The following is a 21379-nucleotide window of genomic DNA, read 5'->3' as shown; positions in this document are numbered from 1 at the left end:
ATTGTTTGGAGCATAAATATTTATGATTGTTATGTCTTGTAGATGTATAATTCCCTTAAGCGGTCTGAAGTGTACTACTTTGTCCCTTCTGATTAACGTTGGCTTGAAATCCACTTTATCTGATATGAGGATAGAAACCCCTGCTTATTTACAAGATCCATGTGAATGCTAAATTTTTAAATCAATTAATTAATTAATTAATTAATTTGTTCCGATTTGTTATACATGACAACAGAATTCATTTTATAGTACACAGATGGAGCACCATTTTTCATTTCTCTGGTTGTACACTAAGTAGAGTCACACCATTTGTGTCTTCACACATATATCTATGCCCCATTCCTTCTCCTCCCACCCTTATTTCCAGTTCCTCCATTACTTGCATGCTCTCTCCCCTACCCCCATTATGGATCAATATCCACTTATCAGAGAAAAATTCAACCTTTATTTTTTTGGGAATTGGCTTACTTCATTTAGCATGATCTTCTTCAACTCATACATTTACTTGCAAATGCCATGATTTTATTCTATTTTAATGCTGAGTAATATTCCATTGTGTATATATACCACAGTTGCTTTATCCAGTGAATGGTAAGTTTTTTCCCCATCTTTTTACCTTCAATTTGTGGACATCCTGCTTATGAGGTCTCTTCAAGACAGCGTATTGTTGGATCTTGTTTACTAATCCAATGTGCCAGTCTGTATCTTATTATTTAGTTATTGATTTAACTTTATTATTTATTTATATGTGGTACTGAGAATGAAGTAGTGCTTAAAATTTCCCACTGTTACAGTGAAATATCCTGGTTGGTAGCCTCACACCTGCCAGGCAAGCACTCTTAACACTGAGCCACAACCCCAGACCAACACTCTGTATCTTTTGATTGATGGGTTTAGGCCATTTACATTCAGTTTTATTATTGAGAAATGATTTTTATTTCCTGTCATTTTGATTTATTTTTGGTTTATAATTTGAATTTGTTTCTCCTATGACTATTCTTCTAGTGTAGTCCCTTCATTTGCTGGTTTTCACTTTTATTTCTCCTTGATGAAATATTTTGTTTAGTATGTTTTGTAGAGCATATCTTCTAGTTGTGAATTCTTTTAACTTGGGTTTATCATGAAATGTTTTTACTTCATTGTCAATTCTGGAGCTTAATTTTGCCGGGTATTGTGTTTTTGGTGGCATCCATTTTCTTTCAGAGTTTGGCCTGTATTATTACAAAACTTCTATCTTTTAGAGCCTGCATTGTGATTTTTCCTTAAATTTGACCTGTTATTTTTCTCAGATAGCCTTTAAAGATTTATCCTAATTATGATAGGCATTTACTTTTTTTTGATATTTTAATTGTATCCTTTAATATTTTTTGCTGATTCAAAATGACTGTTTAATAAGGTTAGAGGAAGTTCTATTCTAATGTGTTATTGTACCAAAAAAAATCTATAATTTTTTAACTTTTTAAAAATTTTTTATTTATTTTTATTTGTTTTAATTAGTTACACATGACAGTACAATGACCTTGACATATCATACATTTGAATCAGATGGCATATAATGTCTCATTTTTCTGAGTATATAGGTTGCAGAATCACATTGGTTATGCATTCACATATATACACGCAGTAATAATAGGCATTTTCATGATAATATGCTTTGTTGTGAGTCTGTTTTAATTTTATATATTTGGGATCCTGTCAGCCTCCTATATTTTATTTTCCATTTGTTTCCTGAGGTTTGGAAAATTTTCTGATTTTATTTCATTGAAAATATTGTGCATTCCTTTGGTTTTATCTCTGAGCCTTCATCTATCCTAGTATATCTTAAGTTTGGTCTTTTTGTGTTATCCCATGTTTCTTAGAATTTCTGTTCATGGTCTCTTAACATCTTTTGTCTGTATTCAGCTGTATTTTCAAAGTTATATATTTTCTCTTTATTGTCTAAAACACTATTTTCCAAGTGTTCTAGTCTGCTGGTGATACTTTCCATTGAATGTTTAATTTGTTTTATTGATTCTTTTATTTCTAGAACTTCTGCTTGACTGCTTGATTACTTTTTTCAGAATCTCCTCTATCACTTTATTGAAGTGATCTCTCACTTCCTATATTTTCTCTCTGACATCTCCTTCTTTCTTTCTGTACCGCACAGATCAGTTTAACTGTGTTGTATATGGATTCTGTTATTGAATTATGTTGGTTTGTTAGTACAGTTTGTTCACTTGCTTTTTCATGTTGTTTGTGTGCCTACCTACTTAAAGATAGGAATCTGAGGCTGTAGAGTTTCTACCCTGTGGACTTATACTTTCCCTGAAGCTTTCCAGTATTTCATAGTTTTGGGGGGAGACAAATAATAACAACGACCCATTCAAACAATATACAGCTTTAAACCAAATAGTTCCTGCTACAACTTCTTCTGTGTTCATTGGCACAATGAACAGAAATGATGTGATCAGTTATTGCCCACAGGAAAAAAAGTACGTTTGCAAAAGGTTTCACAATTTCAAAAATGGGGAGAATTTTAAAAACTGAGAGAACAGAAGAGATATAGGATGTGAAGATTATGAGGGAGAAAGAGAGAGAATATACATAAAAAATTAAGCCAGGTATAGTGGTGCACGCCTGTAATCCCAGTGGTTTGGGAGGCTGTGGCAGAAGGATCTTGAGTTCAAAGTCAGCCTCAGCAATTTAGTCAGGTGCTAAGCAACTCAATGAGACCCTGTTTCTAAATAAAATATAAAAAAGGATTGGGGATGTGGCTCCGTGGTTAAGTGCCCCTTAGTTCAATTTCTGGTATATAAAAGAAAAAATAAAATAAATAAATAATAGAATGTAAAATAAAACTGAAATATAGTAATCAAATATCGTAGCCCGCAAAAGACTGAGCCATCAATGATAACTGCCTTCAAAAAATTATAGAAGTGATAAAAAGAGACAAATATGTGTAAGTGTCCATTAGTCATTCATTCACAATCAATCAGAGAAATGAAGAAGAAGAAACAAAAGGTTCTCAATGAAAATATAAAGAATTGTTTCAGTTGGAGTTGAAAATTTCTTGGTTTCCCTTCTCAGCAAGGTTAGGTGGAATGGGCTGGTGTGTGATGTCTGCTCCTCCCTGGGGGTGTAGTTGCCAGAGTGAGAGAGGAGATCTTGTAGGCACAGCTCCTGGAGGTGGGATTTAGGCCTGGGTAGTCTCTATGTTCTTCATTGAGTCTGAAGATTTTAAATCACTCTCCTCCAGAACCCAACAATTGCCTGTCCATGCTGGGAAACCCTGGGTTCCACTCTTGCAGGGAGGAACAAATCATTTATCTCTTTTGTCACCTACAAACTCGGATCCAAAGTCAAATCACTCCTCTCCCCACCAGGCTGAGCTTGTCCCTCCCAGCTGGTCCTTCAATAGGCAGGACTGGAGGGCGTTCGGGGTGGGGTTGTCAGTTGTGTTTCAATGACCTGTACTCTCCCATGAAAACCCCTTTTTGCATCTGACCTTCTGGTTATTTAGGCACTTGCTATGTCCTGTGGTGAGGGTTCTCCAAGCCTGTACTTTGAACCCAGCTTTAATTTGCCAGAAGTCAGTCCCCACAACTGCTCCCCTCCACCCATGGGCCCATGGTGCAGCTACAAAAATGGCTCCTTTCTCTGTCTGTGGACAGCCAAGATAGTCATGGTTCCTGTCCTGCACAAGGATAGTATACAGCATGGCGTTGTCTTTGATCTCTGATCTCTGCATACCCAAATGTGCCACAGGCCTCCTAAGAATGTGGGTTCCTTATCCCTCCACTTTGCTTACAGGAGGCCTACTGTGGAGGTGCAAGCAGTTTTGCTGGGGATTTCCTCCTTATTTTCTTATATCCAACTTCTTGAGTCTCTGATCTGCTTTGAAAGTTCAGTATTAACTCCCTGTAAAATCCCCCCTTCCCCCCCCCCCCACCCGCCTTGCTGAAAAGTTGCCTATCTGATTTCTTGATTCCATGCTAGGGAGCAGCCAGGAAAACAACCTCCTCTATTTTGCCATTTTGTGCAGGGGCAGGTTTTCTTTTTTAACTATGTGTCAAGAAAGCTTAAAGCTTTTGAGTTTTATACTCAATCACAGATACTGTATTAGCTTATTCTTTCTCCTTTAAAAAACAAACAAACAGTTTTCTAGCCCCCATTTGACTGTAAGTTTCTGTTAGTCCATTTAAAAACCAATAACAAATCATTGTTTTTTTTTAATCTCTTTTTCAGTATTCTAACTTTGTTAGATTGTAGGAAATGGAAGAGAATGTAGAAAAATGCAGGAAAATGTATGCTTTCACTTGATGGTACACTGTCATCACATTGTAAGTAGTGTAGACCTTGGGCTTGAAACAGAGGCAGTGGCAGTTGGCACAGGTCCCTTCTATTGTGGGGTGTCCAGCACCTTACTAGGGAATTCTTGCCTGCTCAGAGGGATAAGCCTCCTGAGAAATTAAAGTCTGGCATAATTAATGAAGAACAAGATAGAGTCAGAAGGATAGTTTTAAAGATGGAGTCCTGATAGGTTCAGTCCATAGAGGAGCTGGAGCTAGACAAAAAGAAAATGGCTCCCATGGTTTATTTAAAGGTGTACATCAAAGGCAGAGATAAGGTTTCAAAGGTGGAGTCTTGCTTTCTGACCTCTTGCAAACAGCAGGTTGATTGGCATCGTGGAAGATCATACCCATTTTAGAGGGGCTATGTTACTACAGCAGGTCACCCTACTCTCGTGCTGTGTGGGACATGGCAGAGCTGAATAGAAATTCACAATGTCTCTGGGCAGTCAACCAGAGGAAATGTCCACTGTAAGTTCCAAGACACAGTTTTATATTTTGGATACCGATATGTGTAATCATCCTGTTCACTAGGTATAATGTGCAACACAGTCTAGGTATAATGTGCAACACAGTCCACACACAGCCCGAGGAGGCTCTCAACACCTTCAACTATAGATGACTTTTTCATTTCTTGATATTGTATGAAATATTTTGCAGCACATTTCTCTTGCTTTTCCTCCTAAAAGTATAAATCTCTAAAATTCTTGTTAGCTTTTTTTTTTAAACTAATCATAGACACATACCTTAGAACATTTATTAAATTAGTCAAAACTTCCATCAGGAAGCTTTCTTTGGATTATGCTAAATTGTAATTTGATGGTATATATGTCCTGCCTTCGTTCTTTTCTTATGTTCATAAAATTATTCAAATAACAAAAATAATGGGTCAATAAGGAACCACAAAAACATCTATTTCCTTAAGTTGCCTTCAATTTCATTAGCTTTTATCCTGCCATAATTTGTAAAGTTTGAGACTCCTCCCATTTTCTGTTTCTCTTTCCCAAAGGTAGACCCAAATTTTTGACTGATTGTTCTTGGGATAAATATATTGTCTTTGAATAAAGTCATTTAAGAGGAGTTTTCTGGGTTCTTTTCCCACTTTCACAGAGTATGTAAACTCAAGGAAACCTGTTCTCTATAAACTATATCCTGATTGTACAGATTAAAAGTCACCAAAGGACATGTTGCTACAAGTTAATTACCCCTCCGTGGCAACCTTTCTTTTTGAATGTCAACAGGAAGCTTTGCAAGTTGGGAGATGCCTGCTCTATGAAACTTGAATGGAATAAAATCCTGGGGTATTATAACCCAGCAGTTAGAATTGTGAAGGCAAGTCTTTGTGGGTTGTACACACAGAGATGTAAACAATTTTGTAGTTTCCTTAGTTATATCTAATTAATTCAGTTTTAGGGTAACCGGATGTTTTAGTCAGCTTTGCTTCACTATTTTGGCTTATGAGTTCAAAGGTTCAATTCGTAGTCTGCTAACTCCATAACTCTAGGCATACATTGAGGTACAACATCATGGTTCGCAGGATATGGCAACCTGGAAACAGAGAGCGAGCCCTACTCACCAGGGAAGAAACCCAAAAGGTACCTCCCCAGTGACCTCTCTCCTTTAGCCATACACTACCTGCTTAAACTTGTCATTCAGTTAATCCATATCAGTGGATTAATGAACTGATTAGGTACACCTCTCATAATCTGTTTCACCTCTGAACTTTCTAGCATTTACATGAGCTTTTGGGGGATGCTTCATACCTAAAGCATAACACTGAGCATTATGTTCTTTACTACCATATACTAATGAGGCTAGACTTCACTATGCATTATCTGGCATTGTGGCTAAGTGTTTTTCAGCACAAAAAGAACAACAAAGAATTGTATTCCAGATGCAAACCCACATAGTCTAGAAAGTACCAAATGTTCGGTTTTAAGGGAGTTTTCTCTCTCCTTACCGCATTCCATGCTCTGCTTCTTCAAAATTTTCGGATTTTCATATTGAATTACATTTTATTTAATGTTACGTATGAAATATTACCTAAAAATAATGTCATAGTTTTTTTAATATCCAAATTTCATTTCAAATGCAGTTCTTTAGTTTTTAGTTTTTAAAAACCTGTGCTTTGCAAACAAATATGTACTGTTATTACTTTCAAAATTGAATATTTTTCAATTAGTTTTTATATTTTCATTTCATCATTAAAGACTGCCAACTTTGAAATAACTATAACTAGGTCTTTGAGAGGACTTTGTGCTTTACATGTTTGATTGTACACTTATGCATGTGAATTGATAGGAGAATAAAGAACATAAGAGAACCAGAAATGGAAGTAGTTGGAACTAACTGATTTGTTGTAGTACTCTCAAGGGGCAGGTATAATCTGCAGTCTGTCAGATTTCATTATAGGAGATGTTGATATCAATCAGAACTGACATTTGTATCTCAGAGGTTAGTAAAACTGTAATTATATGTACGTTTCCAGACTCTAAACCATGTGACATTTTAGATTTAGTCTTTAAATTAATTCGTTCATATAATTTATATGCTTATTCATTGAATAGGTATGTGATTGTGTTTTAAAAAAGGGAGATGGACTTCTAAATCTTGCAAGCTGTTGCCGGTCTACACCTACAGTGTGAGAATATAATTGGTAATGATTCCAATTATTTTTACAACAGAAGATGTACTGAACAAGCATTCTTGAATGTTGCTCTTTAGCATAGTTAATAGGTCCCTTTCATTTTTTCCAACCAAATGTACGATATTTCATCAGTTGTAAGATACATTTTGAAAATGTTTTTGGTGGTAGAATTTTGCCTTCTTAGTGGCACATAAAATAATGGTATAGTAGTAATGTACTCTGGAATTTCAGTGGCTGTAATCTGTATTTTATCATTCTGCTTTAAAAAGGACATTTATGTGTTTAGTTTATATGACTTTTTCCCAATTTTCTAAGATTTAAATACCAAAAATTTTAAATTTTGAAAGTTTCAAATATTATAAAGGCAAGAAATTATACTTTTAACCTTTTAAATTTCTTGTATGTCTTTTGATTTAAAATTTAAATCTTTTATTTATAACTATCTGCCTCAATTAAACAAAATACTGATAGTCAAAATAATTCTTTAAATAACTGTTTAATAATATTCCTTCTCCCCACTTTTGTTCCATTGATTCATTTTTTCTTTTCTTTTTAATCTCCCTCCCTTTATTTTGAATTAGCTTCTTCATATCAGAGAAGACACTTGACCTTTGACTAAAAGAGAGATAAAGAAAGGAAAAAATAGGAGGAAAGATCAGACAGAGAAAAATTCTTTTCCCTCAGAACCATTTTTCTGTCTCCTCCAAATAGTATTTTGCTTGCTTTCTTATCATTCTGGCTCAGCTCTTTATCAAGCCTCTCTGGTAGCACAAATCACTTTTTTTTCATCTTATTACATTCAGTAAGCATTTGTAGGAGAAAATATGAATGCAAATATATTTAGGAACAATGTAATTTCTGGTAAACTCAAAAGCTTGGCTGGTAGGAACCGATCATCTGCCTGTGATTGCTAGCTGGTTGATATAGTGACAGCTCTTTTACCTCTGGAGTGTTTGCATTTTCTCAGGGAGCATTAGATTAGTTAAGCCTATTAATATGTTGAGAGAGAAAGGAACAGAATGTAAAATACACACTCAAAACTCATTCCTTTCACAGGAATTATTTGGCAAGAAGCTTTATGTTCTTTGTGATTGCTCTCATAATTCTTACTTCAAAATTCAAACAATTCTATTTAGGACAAGTCTGTGAATACCTGGATTCATGCATGACATTTTTCATTCAATGAAACACTTCCTCTCTGGTGTATTTTGATAAAGGGTTTGCTGTAGTGTCCAATTATTGGGTGATGAAAAAATTATTAAAAATCTCAGATTAAAATTTATGTTTTTCTCTTCTCTTTCCCTCCTGAAGAAGGAATATATTTAACCTTTGGAATAGAACAATTGAACAGTTATGAAACATTCATGGAAAACTGAGTATTGTAATTTTACTATATAAGTATGTAAGGAAAGTTTTTAATAATAATATTTAGGTGAAATATCTGATGAATTAATTCTATCAAGTCTTAGGTTCTTTGGTTTTTCTGTCAAATTGATGCTCATTTTAAAATTGAATATACCAACTTTTTATCATAATGGTGGTAAGTAAATATCTTTAGGATGCCGTTTTCCCAGTGGACAAGCTAAAATTGTAACTGTTTCAAATAATGATTTTTACACTGCTGAGGAACTAATAAGTATATGTACTGAGAAAAATTTAAGTTGACAGTAAAAATATTGACAGTTAACCTATGGCCTAAAACCAAGAGCAGATGGAAATCTCTTACATGATTTTCAATTCATTAAGCAATGTAACACTTTATTTTCTAGAAATTTTAGTTCAGGGAATGAGAGTGGTGACATAGTGAGATAAATGAACCCACTTCTTAATGTGCTGAAAGTATAGAAAACAAAATACTAGAAAGAATTTTTAAGATTTGGTAGTATATTTGATGTTTGAAATTTTTGATATCACAATTTAATTGGTACATTATTATCTCTGAAATTCAGTTAATTATAAGAAAATACTAACACAATGTTCCAAATTTGAGGTGAGATAGATAGCCAAGCTTCGTATTTATTATTATCATTTAATAATATCATTTATTCATTTAAATATTAGCCTTCTTAATATTTCCTACTAATAAAATGGCTTCTTTATTTTATATTTTCATGTGCCACTAATTTCTAGTTTTGGAGAATTTCTACTTTTTTAACAGATGGGCATATTTCTCAAGGGCATTTATTTTTTATTAGTTCATTTTAGTTATGCATAACAACGGGGGTCATTTTGACATAACTAAATAAGCATGGAATATAATTTCCCCAGTTTAGTTCCCTGTACTTCTCTTTTGCCTGTCCTCTTCCCTTCCCCATTTCCTTTCCTCTACTCATCTTCCTTCTATAATTTATACCTTTTTAAATTAGTGCACTATGGATATACATTAAAGGTGAAGTTCACTGTGGTATATTCATATTTGTACATAGGAAAGTTTGAGCAGACTCATACCACTGTTCCTTTCCCTGTCCCTCCTCCCATCCCTCATTCCCTTCCTCTAGTCTACTGACCTTTCTGCTAAATTCATGAGATCCCTTTTCTCCTTTTCTTCCTTTCTATTATTTTGATCTAGCTTCTACATATGAGAGAAAACATTCATTTTAATCAAGGACTTTTAATAAAAAGGATTGTTAGTAGGTTATTTCTATGTGTATTTATAATAACATACTTTGTGTTGTTTTGGTTTTGTCAATATTCACAGAAGTTTTGTTTAATTTATTGTAGCATGATAAAAAATATTAATTAATGGCCAGTAAATGTTTTATATGTTTGAGATCTCAGTATTCATTTTAGGTCTGTTTATACCTGATTGTAGTAGCATATTTTTCTGTAAAAATTTATAGTCTCATTATTGCCATTTTAAATTTACTAAGTTAGCAAGTCACTTGGATTTGTAGTACTTCACACTTTAAATACGCATTGTTTAATCTACTTCATTGTGTTTGCTACTTATTGATCTGTAGAATGTTACCTGCTAAATTTTGCAGTTGACAAATCATTAAAAAATGATAGCAATGATATTGCTAGTTCAGCAGGATTGTGTATTTGTTAAGAATTTATTCATTCCTGATCTAAAAAACTAAGATTATCATCTCCACAGTGACTTCAAGACAGACAAACTAATATCAAAATGAAATAAATAAATAAATTATTGAGGACAATAATTTGGCCCCCATTCCGGTTTACCCTGCAAAGCACAATTTAATTGTTGATTATTATCAGTCACTATAGTTTGATATACTGGTTAAGAACAACTTTGTTTTTTTTTAATTATTTCTTACATACATCACAATAGAGGAGTGCATTACATTCATAATTTTTTTGCATTGCAATTCTTTTTTTTTTTTTTTTTTTTTTTAAAGAGAGAGTGAGAGAGAGGGGGACAGAGAGAGAGAGTGAGAGAGAGGGGGACAGAGAGAGAGACAGAATTTCAACATTTATTTATTCTTAGTTCTCGGCGGACACAACATCTTTGTTGGTATGTGGTGCTGAGGATCGAACCCGGGCCGCACGCACGCTAGGCGAGCGCGCTACTGCTTGAGCCACATCGCCAGCCCCTGCATTGCAATTCTTAATACACCTTTATACCACAATTTATCAAATCTCTGTTTGTATATAAGGTATGTTGACACCAAATTCACATCTTCATACATGAATTTTGTATAATGATGACCAACTTCTTGAACTATCCTTGCTATTCCCATCCTCCGTCCTACCCCTATTCCCTATCTAGAGGTAATCTTCCTCCCTTGCCCTCCATCCCAACCCCATTTTGAATCACCCCCCTTATATCAGAGAAGACATTTGACATATTTTTTTGGGGGGGGAATGGCTAACTTCACTTAGCATAATCTTCTCTAATGCCATCCATTTCCCTGCAAAAGCCATGATCTTATTGTTTTTTTATTGCTGAGTAATATTCCATTGTGTATAAATGCCACATTTTTTTAATCCATTCATCTACTGAAGGACATCTAGGTTGGCTCCACAGTTTAGCTATTGTAAATTTTGCTGCTATAAACATTGATGTGGGGCTGGGGATGTGGCTCAAGCGGTAGCGCGCTCGCCTCGCATGCGTGCGGCCCGGGTTCGATCCTCAGCACCACATACCAACAAAGATGTTGTGTCCGCCGAGAACTAAAAAATAAATATTAAAAAAAAAATTCTCTCTCTCTCCCCTCTCTCTCCTCTCTCACTCTCTCTTTAAAAAAAAAAAAAAAAAAAAACAAAAAAAAAACATTGATGTGGCTGTGTCCCTGTAGTATGCTGTTTTTAGGTCCTTTGGGTATAGTCCTAGAAGAGGAATAATAGCTGGGTCTAATGGTGGTTCCATTCCCAGTTTTCCAAGGAATCTCCATACTGCTTTCCAAATTGGCTGCACCAATTTGCAGTCCCACCAGCATCCTCGCCAGCACTTGTTGTTGTTTGTCTTCATAATGGCTGCTACTCTTACTGGAGACTCTGCGTCTAATTGAAGAAAAAGTAGGCCCTAATCTCCATCACGTGGGGCTAGGCCCCAGCTTCCTTAATATAATGCCTATAGTACAAGAATTAAAACCAAGAATCAACAAATGGGATGGATTCAAACTAAAAAGTTGTTTCTCAGCATAAGATATAATATGTGAGGTGAATAGGGAGCCTACATCCTGGGAACAAATTTTTACCCCTCACACATCAGATAGAGCTCTAATCTCTAGGGTATATAAAGAGCTCAAAAAGATAAGCACCCCCCCCCCAAAACAAATAATCCAATCAATAAATGGGCCAAGGACCTGAACAGACACTTCTCAGAAGAGGATATACAATCAATCAACAAACATAGGAAAGAATGCTCATCATCTCTAGCAATCAGAGAAATGCAAATTAAAACTACTCTAAGATACAACTTTGGTTTTTATTGGTTATCTCATGCATTTTTTGAACCATCTGTTGATGGACTGTTTCCTAATCCATTTCCACAGTAGATACTAAATTCTGATTTTTTTTGTTCTGCCACTCTGCTTTTAGAGGATCCAAACAACTCACTATGCAAAAAGTAAATAGACTTATAATTCCAGCTTCATGCTAAATGGTCTGCTTTTATGAAGTTTACATAAAAACCCTGAGCCTACTTATTGCATCAAAATCCTTATCTCCAGAGACCCACTGTTGGGGTTGCTATGTGTATTTGTTACCCTTCACCAAATGTGTTTTTTTAGTGTAAGTAGTGTATATACCAGTTGCTATTAAAGGGCAGTATTTGAAAACTGAGTTTCAATGGTAGTTTCTCCTAAATTGGAATAGGCTTAGTACTGATGAGCATTCTTTTAATCTCCTTTTCAGGCTCCTTTTACTCCTGGACCTTTTTCAAATAAAAATGCCTATCAATATATGTTACTCTCAAAAAATTTTATTTTTATTTTACATTACAAATTGTGTGTATGTGTGTGTGTAATTTGTACATTTTACATTATGCTTACTCACCTTCAGAACTTTAAATAACTGCTTAAAATTATAGCTTAAGGAAAAATTTTCTTGAATTTACTGTTGTCTATAGTAAATTAAATGTTATATTGGGGTATTTTAAGCACATTTTATTATATATGAGTAAAAGTGGCCACAAAAATATTTATTTTTGAATGATACAAATGAAACTTAAATAATGTATTTGACTTTTCCACTATTTTTGCTTGTCTTTTCTTTTGTTATAGATGCTTGTTACCACACCAGAAAAATGGGATGTAGTGACAAGAAAGAGTGTTGGGGATGTTGCTCTTTCCCAAATTGTAAAACTCCTTATTCTTGATGAAGTTCATTTGCTGCATGAAGATAGAGGACCAGTATTAGAAAGCATAGTTGCACGTACTTTACGGCAGGTAAGAGAAAGTTATTTGTAAGTTTATTTTGAAAGAACCAGTAAGTTTTTAATCCTAAAATATAGAATTCAAAGGAAAACTTAATATGCATTATTCTCGGGGATAAAGGTAATTTTAGAATGAAGAAACACTTAACTGTTTCATTTTCACATTAACTATTCAGTTTGTTCCAAATCTTATTTCATTGATGTCTCTTTAACCAAAATAAGTATAGGAAAACTTCTATTCTAAACCTGTGTTGTAAAGTTGATTCAGTATTCACTAGTCATTATTAAAATATTTTACAACATAAGGAACTATGTTGTAAAATATAGTTCTTCTCTGCATTGTACCCTCCAAAAATCTGAATGTAATTTATATTTTTTCTCATATATTGGATAAAATGAGATTTGATTGCCATATAGCCATAATTTTAACTAATTTTTTTTTAAAGGGGCATGTTTATGTTGTCTCTAGGTTTGGGCCTTTTTGGTAATTTATAAAATAGTAGAAACAAATAATTGGTAAATTCACCAATGCCAGGAGTATCAGGATACTCTTTGTTGGCTATTTTTTTTTTTAAATAAGTGAAAGGATATGAACTCTTAGAATAGTCATGGATATTAAAGTGAAATTTTCTGGTAGATTGTACATGTATGGAAAATAGATGAACACAAGTTTTTCAAACTCATTAAGAACTCCATTTCCTTGACTCCCCATTTGTTATTGTCTTTTATTCATTTTCTCTCGCCTTAGTTTTCTTCCTAAAATAGCCAAGACCTGATGACCAATCAGTCTGTTGTCAAAAACCTTAAGTTACTTACCTCTGAGTACCTGGCAAAATTACAACAGCAAATCAGCTGAATTATGTCTATTTCTAGCCAGACTGCTCATCATTAGAGGAGAAGATCACACAGTGGTATAGACTAGTGTAAGTATATATTCATAGAATATGATATATACTACACATTCATGGACTCTGAATTTACCTGAATTGCTGGGATTACCCTGTAACATCTAAGCAGCTTTTCTTCTATTTCCCTAATGTGACCATTACTGAGCTTCCTTAGTCTCCTTTATCACTCTCTCCCACTTTTTCATGCCTCATTCTTACATGAGAGCACTTTTTACTGAAAGGAAATAAAGACCTTCATGCTTGAACTCCTCGAATTCTGTCCTTTCCCCTAACCAGAAAAGAATCCTGCTTCTCCTCCTGCCATCATAAGGATTCCATCATTCTTAAACTTTTCTCAGAGGTCTCTTTTCCCCTTGCCTCAGACCCCATTTATTTGACTCTGTAAGTTACCCCTTTTCTTTCTCCTATATCTTCAGTTTCTGTCTCTTAGTGGCCACTATCTACTTAGCGTAATAGAATTAAAAAGTCTTTTGATCTTTACCAGAAAACTTCCCTCACATTTATCCTTCTCCAATAATTTTGCTCCATAAATTTCCTTACCACTTAGCTTCTTGAAATATTAATGTATCTTCACTGTTTTCCTTTTGATTTTTTCAACCTCTGCAGTCTGGTCACTGATTGAACTAAATCAACATTAATAAAATATTTTTACCAGTATCACCAGTTACCAAAGGATGGTTTTCAAACCCAGTCTTCTTTAACTTGTGATGTTAGTAATTTTGATATTGGATACTACTCATCATTCCTCAGTCTTGAAACTTGTTTCCTTTGGATCCATGATGATACCCTGTTCTAATTTTTTACATGACTTTTTCCCCATCTATCTGCTCTTTCTCAGGCTCCTTTACTTCTCTCCTGTCTTCATCATTAATGTTTATATTCTCTAAGATTCTGTTACCTGACATTTTTTTTTCATTCTAAATATTTATCCAAGAAAACAATACTTTTGTGCCTACCTTACCTAAATCTTTATGTGTCATTACAGATGGTGTGTGTGTGTGTGTGTGTGTGTGTGTGTGTGTGTATACAGGTTGAGTATCCCTCATCTAAAATATTTGAGACCAGAGTGCCTCATATTTTAGATATTTTTGGTACGGAAGAGGATTTTGGAATATTTGCATGCCAATAATGAACTTCTTTGGAATGAGACCCAAACCTAAACACAAAATTCACTTATGTTTCCTATACATCTTAGACACATAGCTTGAAGGTAATTTTATATACCATAGTTTTCATGTGCCTACATTTTTACTATGACCCGACATAAAATTTCAGGTGTGGAATCTTCCATTTGTGGCAGCATGTTTCAAATTTGGGTACATTTTGAATTTCAGATTTTTAAATTAGGGATGCTCAACCTGTGTGTGTATATATGTAAATATTGTATTTAAAAAGTTTTTTTCTGCTGATTTCTACCTACATTCAAATTCAGCTTTATGTTTCTGCTTTAGTTTCCCATAAATATCTTTGCTAATCATGTTAGAACTCTGTTATCTTTTCTATATCAGTATAAATAAGATTGCATTCCACTTGTTTCTAAGCCAAAACCCTGGAAGATACAGCCAGATTTTCCTACTTCCTTAACATTCCATCTGATAATCTAGTTTAATAACAGTTATTTTATATTTCATATCCTGAAGATCTCTGATCCATATCCAGGCATAGGAATTTAATATACAAAACTTTAGGAAATGATATTTTGTGCCAACCAAGTTTTAAATGTTCCTATGTATTCCTTCTAGTAAATGGAGTATAAAATTCTAGGCATTAATGATTTAATTGTATCAAACAAACTCTCAGTGCATTGCAGCAAATATAGAAGAGGTTTTTTTTGGAAACTTTGGAGTGGATATCTAAGCAACATCATAAACTCGAAATGTTATAAAGGAAAACTGTGCCACATTTCATTGTGTAAATTTTAAAATATTCTGCCCAGTCATGATAGTAAGGATATCACCCCAAAAGTTAAAATTCAAGTGACTGCATATCAGAAATTATTTATTACACGTTTTTCAATAGAAATAAGCATACTGAGAAAGATTGAAAAGATACTTGAAAGAAATCCAAACCAATATTTCTATTAGATTAGCAAAACTGAAAATGAAATGTAATTCCATTCACTAAGATCAACCCTATGTTTTTACTTCTAGGAATCTAAACTATGGAAATAATAACACAAACTCACAAAGATGTATTAGTACTAGTATTCACGGAAGCTCTCCTCCCGCTCTTTTTTTTTTTTTTTTTTTTGAATGCTGGGGATTGAACCCAGTGCTTAACACATGCCAGACAAGGCTATACACTGAAATACACCCCCAGCCCAAAGTTCTCTTTTTACATCAAAACATTTTGAAAACAATCCAAATATTCAATACCAGAAATGGTTTAAAATATTTTCAGTATGTTCATACAAATGAAATTCTACCTTTAAAAAGTAAAAGGTAGGGCCATATGACCTGGGCTTAAAATAGTCTGTGTTATTATTCATTGAGCAAACAAGCTGTTCTATTTATTTGTGTATCATAAAAAGTATGCTATATTTGTACTTTTGTTCATTATTTTACCCAGTGAATACTTACTAAGCACTTACATTTTGCCAGCTCATAGTTTTAGGTGCTTTAGATACAATGGTAAACAAAACAAAGTTTTTGTTTTTATTTACATTTTTAAATGTTTTTGTTAGTCCATTATAATTATACATGATAGTGGAGATCATTTTGACATCATACATGCATGGAATTAATTTGCTCCATATCAGTCTCTCGTACTTTCTCCTTCCCTTTCTTTTCTTGCTCTCCCTGTTCCCCTTCTTGTCTACTGGTTATTCTTCTATTTATTTATAGTTTTTTTAATTGGTACTTTATAGATCTACAGTGAAGGTGGAATTCATTGTGGTGTATATGTGCATAACATAATTTGGTCACTTTCATTCCTGAGTTCTTAACTTTTTCTATACCTTCTCTCTCTCTACCTTCTTTCTTTGTTCCACTGATCTTTTCTGGTTTCATGTGATCACTGCCCACCCCCCATTTTGGTCTAGCTTCTGTATATGAGAGAAAATATTCAACCCCTGACTGAGTCTGGCTTATCACTTAGCATAACGTTTTCTATGTCCATTCATTTACCAACAAATTCCATAATTTCATTCTTTTTTATGGCTGGTTAAAACTTCATTGTGTATGTATACCACATTTTCCTCATCCAGTCATCAATTGAAAGACATGTGGGCTGATTTCATAATTTGACACTGTGAATCGTCCTGCATTAAACATTGAGGTGGCTATATTGCTATATATAGTATGGTGATTTTTAGTTCTTTTCGATAAACACCTTGGGGTAGGGTAGTTGAGTCATAAAGATGGTTCCATTTCTAGTTTTTTGAGGAATATCTACACTGGTTGTACTAATCTGCAGTCTCACCAACAATGCATGAGTATACATTTTGTTCCCCATCCCCAGCATCTATTATTATTTGTGTTCTTGGTAATTGCATTCTAACTAGAGTGAGATGAAATCAGTGTAGTTTTGATTTGCATATCCCTGATTGCTACTTATGTTGAACACTTTTTTCATGTATTCATTGTCTTTGTGTTTTTTCTTTTGAGAAATGTTTGTTTAGTTCCTTTTTTCATTTATTATTTGAGCTTTTTTGGTGTTATGTTTTTTATAGATATATACTTTATACATTCTAGATAATAATCGTTTGTCAGAATAGTAGCTACCAAATATTTTTCTCCCATTCCATAGACTTTTTGTATGTTTTTGTTTTCTTTGCTGTGCAGAAGTTTTTTTAATTTGATGTCCTGCCATTTATTAACTCTTGTCATTATTTCCCTAAGTTTTAGATGTTCTATTGACAAAGTCATTGCCTGTACCTCTTTGTTGGAATGTTGACCCATGGTTTCTTCCAGGAGTTGCATGCTTTCTGATCTAATTCCTATGTGTTTGATCCTCTTGGAATTGACTTTTGCACAGAGTGAAAGATAGGGATCTAGTTTCATTCTTCTTTCATATGAATATCCAATTGTACCAGCACCATTTGTTAAAAGGCTGTTTTCTCTATCATGTAGTTTGGCACCTTTGTCAAGGATCAGATGACTGTATATGTGCGGATTTATTTCCATGTGTTTTCTATTCCAGTGGTCTTCTTGTGTATTTTGATGTCAGTACAATGTTGTTTTTCTTACCATAACTCAGTAGTACAGTGTTAAATCGGGTATTGTGATTCCTGTCATTGTTTTTCTTGCTCGGTGTTGCATTGACTATTCTTCCAAATACATTTTAGAACTGTTTTCTCTAGTTCTGTGAGAAATGTCATCAGTACTTTGGTAGGGATTACTTTGAATCTGTAACTTTTGGTAATAGGATCATTTTGACAATATTGTTTGCCTGTCTGAGAATATGTGAGGTCTTTCCATTTTCTAAGGTCTTCTTTAATTTCTTTCTTCAGTGTTATAAGTTTTTATTGTAGAGGTCTTTTACCTCCTTGACTAGATTTCTTCCCAAAGTTTTTGTTTTTTTATTTTTAGTTTTTTTGTAAATTATATGATTTTCATAATTTTTTCTCAGCAGACTTATTATTGTAATAAAGGCAAGCTATTGATTTATGAGTGTTGATGTTTTATCCTGCTGTTGTGCTAAATTTGTTCATAAGCTCCAGCAGTCTTCTGGTTTTTGATCTCCTAAATATAGTATGTCATCAGAAAATATAATTTAAATTACTTTTAGACTGGTGTAGAATGAGATGTGTATGTATACATGAAAGAATATGCAGCAAGCTGGAAAAATGATTTCTTAAAAGTAAAGGGACAGGGGGTTAGGATTGTGGCTCAGAGGTAGAGCGCTCGCCTACTGTGCATGAGACACTGGGTTCCATCCTCAGCACTACATAAAGATAAAATAAAGATATTGTGTCCACCTATAACTAAAAAATAAATATTTTTTTAAAAAAGTAAAGGGACAGGGCTGGGGTTGTAGCTCAGCAGTAGATCACTCTCCTAGCACATGTGAGGCACTGGGTTTGATCCTCAGCACCACATTTAAATAAATAAAATAAAGGTATTGTATCCACCTACAACTAAAACAAATTTTTTTTTAAAAGTAAAGGGACAGTATTCTTGGGATATATGATCACTTTTATCATATAAATGAAAAATATGTATATATGCACATAAATACAGAGGGTTGAAATGTTCAAAGAAGATTTATAAAAATTAAATATTTTAGCTAATATCAGTTTAATAATAATTTCACAGGTATAACTAGTTGTAAAATATAGTTGAAGCATTGAGAAGTATCTCCAAGTCCTTTTTTTACTACAGTGGATATGTTCTGGTACAGATTTTATGTATAAGACCTCAAAAAGAAGTATTCAGTACACTTTTTACACAAAAGAGAGTTATTTTGATCATGAAACATTTTCTTTTTATACCTAAATACTTAAATAGCTTAGTTAAAATTGTTTAGGAAACCATGCTGTATGAATTCATACATTCTACATTTACCTGCAATGAACTTGTTGGACCATGTACATCCAGTAAAAGCATCCCACAGATAAAGAATTTCCTGCAAGTATAAAACATTAGAGGCCAAGTAAATAGCATTAGTACATTTGCCAGAAGGTCTATCATTCACATCTTTTTATAAGGGGATTTATTTAACTAGGACAGCTTTGTTTTCTTTACCCCTCTGTCCCCATAGAGGGAGAAAGTAGAATGTAGTCTTGCTGCTAATTCTTTCTGTATGTATGTACACACATACATACACACACCCATATGCATGTAACATGTATATGTTTAAAGCAATCATATCTTCATAAAAGTTTTTGCAAATATAAATGTAGAATATAATTTTATATATGGTTTATAAATATGATAAATGGTATAAAATGGGATATTTTATGTATCATTTAATTATATAAATATATAATTAATCTTAAGATATAATGTTATGGACATATAATTTGTAATTAAGTAATATATTAATTCATACCTCACATTATCATCTCCATAATCATTTTCCATTTATGTTTCCTTATAATCATTTGCTAAATAATTGTTTATTATCTTAAGAATATTTTCAAATTCCTTAGCTGGATAGTAAAGATTATTAAATCCTGGTCTTTCTTTCTGATTTTAACTGCTATATATCTGTTGAAAAGTAGACAAATACATGTCGACTACTGTGTTCATGATTCTCATATTTCCAATATATTAGTGCAGTGCTCATGAGTGTTTAATAGAAGCAAAGTTCCTCTTTTTGTTTGTTGTGATTACCATATGTGCCCCGTAGATGGCAGTGTTTTACATCATTCTATATTTGTTACTAATGTAGACCTGTGACAGGAAGCTGTTCCAGCTGTCCATGATCTGACTAAATACCCAACACACTTGAAATGATGGGGAGAAATTTAGAAAAGATAGAAATACAAGAACTCTTAAATATGTTGTATTCAACAACATTGATGTGGTATTAGTTGTCTCAGTTACTTTGATTTCACTGAGTAGGGAGACTGTCCAAATTTAGATTTTTTGTGTGAGGGGAAACATGAAAGTTTAGTGCCTCATTTTTGTGTTAAATGATAAAAATAAATCTTTAAAGCACTATTTTTATATCATTTTGAACAATGGATTCTTTTTAGGGAAATATCTGTGGCGTAAAAAGCTTTGGGATTTGGTTTAGGACATAAAATTCCAAATTTTTCTTATTTCAAGTAAAGTATTTCTCAAAGGACTTCATTATGTTAAAATTATGAGTTATACTTTTAGATTAAAAACATGGTTGTTCTATAATGGATTTTTAGCAGAAAAATGTCTCAGGTGATTGCTAGGGGACCATCAAATGAGCTTAAAATTTTGTTCAGTAAATTTTGTATTTTAAATAATAATTTTAAAAAGAAATATAACTTCTATTTCTTTCCAGATTACTATGGACACTATATATAATTATAGAGTAATTAAAATCATTCTAATTACTTTGAATGATGAAGGAGTTTTCTTAAATAACAGGTGTGATAATATAATATTCCATTATTTGGAGTTCTTTGCTTTTGGTTCAGTTTGGTTTGGGTTTTTGCTGATACCTGTATGATTTCTTTAGTGAAAACAAATTGATGGTAATATGTTCTATATGTGTGTATATTTTGATTTCCACCCAATTCTGTCAGTTTTTGATTCTTCTTATTTATACTTCTCTATATAATATTCTCTACATGTGTCTTATTCAGTTTTGCATCCTTAGTTCCTACAGATTAAGTGGTACTCCAGTGTTGATGGAGGAGTAATTCTGGGAGTATTACTGTTATTCATACCGGGCTAATTTGCTTATTGAGTGTAACAAATAGATTCAGCTAATTTGTCAACAACTTCCTCAAAAAAACGGCTGTGAAATTGATAGCAGCATCATGGGATCATAATGGTGTGTTTTAATTACCAAATGAATGGAAACTTTATGGTTTTGGTTTTGATTTTTGTGTTTGGTACCAGGGATTAAATCCAAAGGCACTTTACCACTGAGCCACATCCCCAAGCCCTTTTAAATTTTTTTTTTTTTTTTTTTTTTTTTTTTTGTAATTGTGAGACAGGGTTTCCCTAAGTTGCTTAGGGCCTTGCTGAGTTGCTGAGGCTGATTTTTGAACTTGGAGTACTCATGCCTGAGT

At 33.5% G+C, this 21379-nt stretch overlaps 1 protein-coding gene across 3 annotated transcripts in view; it reads left to right on the top strand.

Moving 5' to 3' along the window:
• The window catches only part of ASCC3 (activating signal cointegrator 1 complex subunit 3), a 409213-nt gene that overhangs the window by 151963 nt on the left and 235871 nt on the right, over positions 1–21379 (top strand). For all 3 annotated transcript variants that reach the window (XM_081294719.1, XM_081294720.1, XM_081294718.1), the window contains exon 11: positions 12663–12827. In XM_081294719.1, coding sequence (XP_081150845.1) covers positions 12663–12827 — 165 coding nt within the window. The remainder of the gene's footprint in view (positions 1–12662; positions 12828–21379) is intronic.

This window comes from Spermophilus citellus (assembly GCF_964194105.1).
Source record: "Spermophilus citellus genome assembly, chromosome: 5".
Classification (NCBI taxonomy): Eukaryota; Metazoa; Chordata; class Mammalia; order Rodentia; family Sciuridae; genus Spermophilus; species Spermophilus citellus.
The sequence above is the reverse complement of the archived record's forward strand: the minus strand, read 5'-3'. Positions and strand labels throughout refer to the sequence as shown.